Source organism: Gymnoscopelus braueri (genome assembly GCF_963280865.1).
Source record: "Gymnoscopelus braueri genome assembly, chromosome: 12".
Taxonomy (NCBI): domain Eukaryota; kingdom Metazoa; phylum Chordata; class Actinopteri; order Myctophiformes; family Myctophidae; genus Gymnoscopelus; species Gymnoscopelus braueri.
The window spans coordinates 23,681,455-23,686,454 of NC_137614.1; the positions used below are offsets into that span (position 1 = coordinate 23,681,455).

General features: G+C 40.9%; 1 protein-coding gene across 3 annotated transcripts in view; it reads left to right on the top strand.

Annotated features, from left to right (window-relative positions):
* Positions 1-5,000, top strand: part of rgs19 (regulator of G protein signaling 19) — a 28,358-nt gene that overhangs the window by 2,204 nt on the left and 21,154 nt on the right. The window contains exon 2 of one of the 3 annotated variants that reach the window (XM_080445065.1): positions 4,580-4,687. The exons of 1 other annotated variant lie outside the window; for it this stretch is intronic. In XM_080445065.1, the coding sequence (XP_080301191.1) occupies positions 4,673-4,687 (15 nt within the window). In that variant the 5' untranslated portion in view covers positions 4,580-4,672. Of the gene's footprint in view, positions 1-4,574; positions 4,688-5,000 lie in introns of those variants that run through there. One more of the 3 variants, XM_080445066.1, reaches the window with a different exon arrangement.

The following is a 5,000-nucleotide window of genomic DNA, read 5'->3' on the forward strand; positions in this document are numbered from 1 at the left end:
CACACATGAGTGTTGAATTCGGACAAGCAATGCATTGTTCATGTATTCTGATTGGTTACAGTAGGCGCACATGTAAACATACATGATAAACGCAGTGGTGGAAAAAGAAATTGAGTAAAAGTGCAAAAGTATTGGTATCAAAATGTATTAAAAATGTAAAGTACCATAAGAAGAAAGTACTCATTATGCAGAATGTCCCATTTCGGAAGTTTTCAAATGTATAATATTTTGAAAATAGCAGATCTACAAGCTCACAGCTCGCATTGTGAGCTTGTAGATCAGCTATTTTCAAATGGCCAAAAGTTATACAGGGCTGAAGTGGTGGATGTATGTTTTGTAATAATAATCCAAATCTACAAAGTAACTAGTAACTAAAGTTTTCAAATAATTGTAGTGGAGTAAAAGTACACTATTTGCCTCTGAGATGCAGTGGAGTAGATGTAAAAGTATTGAAAATTGGAAATACTCAAGTAAAGTAAAAGTACCTCAACACTGTACTTTAAGTACAGTACTTAAGTAAATGTACTTAGTTACTTTCCACCATTGGATAAACGTCTATGCCAGACTGCCAGTGATTCTCAAAGTGTTATGGGGGTCCTTGAAATAAAAAAATATTGAGAACCACTGTTCTATGCAACCACTGAAAACTCGTTATTTTAATTGTGCTGAAAACCGGGACAATTTGATTGAGAATGTTGAAAACCGGGACATTTTAGTGTTATAGTGGAGTACAGCATGTAAAGCATGGCAGGTCACCTGATAGTACAGTCCTCAATCCTCGAAGTGAGCTGTGTAGAAATTGATTTAACTGTATATTAGGCTTGGGCGTTATCTATTCTTTCATAACATCCTGACATTTCAATGGGGTATACAGTATAGGACAGTATCTGTGTAAATAAAAAAGTAACTCTGAGGAGCACAGTAATTTTGTGCTCCTCGGAGTGCAGGTCTCCGCCAGGCCAGGTTGCCCACCCATGGCCTGCAAAATTTGGAGTCATAGCCAATTGGAATGGGATCTGAAAAAAATTGATCACCTGTTGGATATATTACTCCAACAAATCTGTTGGAGTAGTATAAAATCGGCCTCCTGGCGGCGCTGTAACAGGCCAATGTGAAATATTTATAGAGCGCTTTTCAGGTACTCAATTGCCCTTTACATTAATTTCATTCAGATTCATCCGTAATATGAATGCATTTTCCAGTTAAATGCATTCATTTAACTGGAAAATGTTAAATGTATATAGTAGAAGTAGAGGAAATCTTGCGTATCACACACAGCTGTGGGGAAACAAGGCGTGTGTCTGAGCCACCAGGACATTTCAGCCCAACAAAAATGTGCATTCAAGCCGTTTTTTTTACTTGTCCTCTTTGTCTTCACTTCCTCTTTTCTCGTCTTTCCTCACAGTGTCTGTTGCACACTTCCTCTTTTCTGTTCCTGTCTCTCTCTCCTATTCCATCTCTCTCTCTTTCTCTCTTGTGTCTTGTCTCCTTTTTGTGTCACTTCACCTCTTTCTCTCATTTTGTCATTTTTTGTCATTTAAGTGTCAGTGAAAACGGCCACCTATACTTTGTCAAATCTTTCTCACAGGTGTGTGTGTGTGTGTGTGTGTGTGTGTGTGTGTGTGTGTGTGTGTGTGTGTGTGTGTGTGTGTGTGTGTGTGTGTGTGTGTGTGTGTGTGTGTGTGTGTGTGTGTGTGTGTGTGTGTGTGTGTGTGTGTGTGTGTGTGTGTGTGTGTGTGTGTGCAGGGCCTGATTAGTGTGTGTGTGCAGGGCCTGATTAGTGTGTGTGTGCAGGGCCTGATTAAAGGGATATTTCACTTTCAAAAAAACTTTTGGTCATTTTATCATCTACTCAGGCCTTTGTGAACCCCCCAGACAGTTTTTAAGTTGCTTGATTCATTATTTAGATATTTGATATTCATTTTATCAGACATGCCCCCTTCCTATACAAACCCATTGTAACTATTACATTTTTTCTTTGTATTTTATTCTTTTCATTTTCCAAAAAATATATTAAAAATAAATGAAAAAAGTAATTGAAAAAACACGGCCCCCTCACGCATTAGGAGGGCAGGATGAGTCACCAGAACCAAGGACGGGTGTTTTTGATGAATCTAACATGGTTAAAATGAAGTTTGAAGTTACAATGGGTTTGTATAGGAAGGGGGCGTGTCTGATAAAATGAATATCAAATATCTAAATAATGAATCAAGCAACTTAAAAACGGTCAGGGGGGTTCACAAAGGCCTGAGTAGATGATAAAATGACCAAAAGTTTTTTTGAAAGTGAAATATCCCTTTAAGTCTTTTTAATGTCCGGGGCTACGACCAGGTTTCGCCCTACAAGCTCACAACGTGTTTGTGACCTTGTAGATCTGCTATTTTCACCGAAGTTAGCCCCAGAATAGGGATGATAGGACTCAAGGGACTAAGCATGTTGTTGATCATATTGCACATGACATGACTCAACATTAGATGAGCTAATATAAGCTAAGATAAGATAACTTTAAGATAAACTTAATCAAAGATAGGAAGCTATTTGTAAGTAGCAGGACACATACAGACAGTACCACATGTGTTTTATCAGAAGCACTTTATTGCCAGTATGTCGGACAATAACACATACATGAATTGTTCTTGATTAGGGTGCCACATGTGACACACAGTAGGACAGTAATAATTTACAAAACATACTGGGACCCCCATTTTGTTTGACTCGGTTCCACAGATAAACGTTAACAATAACAGCCAGTAGCCTACATAGTGCCTTTCCTGAAACTGGCCAACTTATAGCCATATGCTACTGTATGTGACTGTGTACCGCCCGGCCCGGCCGGGGGTCGGTGATGTCCATGGCTGTAGGAGTGTTCTCGTTACGCTCTAGAGACAGCACAGCAGTGCGCTCTAGATGTAGGCTATACACGTTTACATGTCAATCTTCCTTAACACGTGTAGACTAACTAGCAGCAGTAGCCTTGGTCAGGCTGTGTGTGAGCCTGTGCCTTCCGCAGTTGAGCTGCGCTATAAGAGCAAAGGAGCCTAAATGAATGTATCCTACTAATTTTGATAAACATTCATTCTGTGCATTTTTCATTTTCGGGTTTGGTTTATTTGTGGACCATCATAACTGTATTTTCAGCCTTTTTTTTTTGAGACTTGAGACTCAACTCGACTCGGACTCGTGGCCAAAGACTCGAGACTCGACTCGGTCTCGGCCCTCAAAGACTCGAGACTCGACTCGGACTCGAGCTCAGAGACTCGTGGGCATCTCTGCGCCAGGCTGAAAGTCTGTCTGTGAGTTTATTTAACCAATGAAAAGTTTTAACACAAGTTTGTGACTAAATAATGAAAACAAAGTGTGTATAATTTTCCAACTATAGTTACATAGTACTCAGAGGAGTAATGCAGTACAAAGCGAACACAGGATGTGTACAGGATGTCAAATGCAACACAATTGTTCCTTTCACAATGTCCATGGTGAACACCACTGCATCATATTGTTGGTTTGGTTAAAAGCTTCAGAATGGATTTGTCATATTTTGTCCTAGCGCCAAGGTTACTTATTTTGGAACACAACAACGTTTTCAGAAATGGTCTGATCTGTATTAACTTAAATATATAAATAAATACATTTCCGGTACATTTCCAATGCCTGTGTCATTTGGCACAATGGTCAGGAGCAGACACTCGTGACTAAAATAGTCAAAAAGGTTATTGGAATGGTTATTGTGAAAAATATACCAGTGAAAGATTATTTCAAAAATAACCATTGAAAAAGTTACACTGTATGACTAAAAGATTTTCAAAAATGAGTGAGAATAGCTTCTTATTTTTTTAAAAGCCATTTCACAATGGGGGGGGGGGCACAGCCAGAGATGATGGCTATTTGGGCGTCCATGGCATGGAAACGTTTGTGAACCCAGTTTGAATGTATTGCTGTTTGTGAGAAACATCTGGAATGTGCTTTGTCACTCCTGGCTCCTGACTGCTCTGAGGTGTTGTGTGTGTCAGGACGTACAGCTGTTCTTTGTCCTGAAAGGGAACAGTCTTACACGCTTCATGATTTTATATTTCATTTATTTTATGTGGAAATATTATTCGAATAAAATTTCAGTACGCGGGTTGCTGAGATGCCCGTGCATTGCATGGAACCATAGTGAACAGTCTATATTTACAGTAGGGTTTTATTGCGCCTGCCCATGTTCTATACTCACTTTGGCTTCTCTTTCTTCCTCCCTGTGTGTGTGTGTGTGTGTGTGTGTGTGTGTGTGTGTGTGTGTGTGTGTGAGTGTGTGTGTGTGCGTGTGCGCGCACACCTGCATGTGCGTGGTGATTGCATGTGTGTGCACCCATAATTTTATAAACAAATGTGTCCATGCCCCTATGTTTCTGTGCAATCATCTTTGTATGTTTGTATGGGCATGTACATACTTTGCATGCCCCATATTCTGTGTGTGTGTGCGTGTGTGTGTGCGTGTGTGTGTGTGTGTGTGTGTGTGTGTGTGTGTGTGTGTGTGTGTGTGTGTGTGTGTGTGTGTGTGTGTGTGTGTGTGCGCGTGCGTGTGCGTGCATGAGAGAAGGAGAGGTCTTCAACAGAACGGGGGATGACATGCATGTGTCCATGCTGCTATCAGCGCTGAGGACTCACACACTAACCTGCCCGCCCACCCAACATGATGGACATACTGGTAAACCAATAGGAGCTTAGAATGCCTCTCCTCTCCTCTCCTCTCCTCTCCTCTCCTCTCCTCTCCTCTCCTCTCCTCTCCTCTCCTCTCCTCTCCTCTACTCTACTCTCCTGCTATTATCGTGTCTTTCATATCTGGTTGTGCCTTTTCTTACACTTTCACTCTTACCCTCCATCTCTTCTTTGTATCTCTACCCTCCTCTCATCCCTGGCCTTCTGTTTTCTTCTGGCCTTCTGTTTTCTCTTCTCTCTCTTCTTCTGCCCTCATGTTTTGGTCTATCGCTTCCTTACATTTGCTAACATCTTGCCACTCT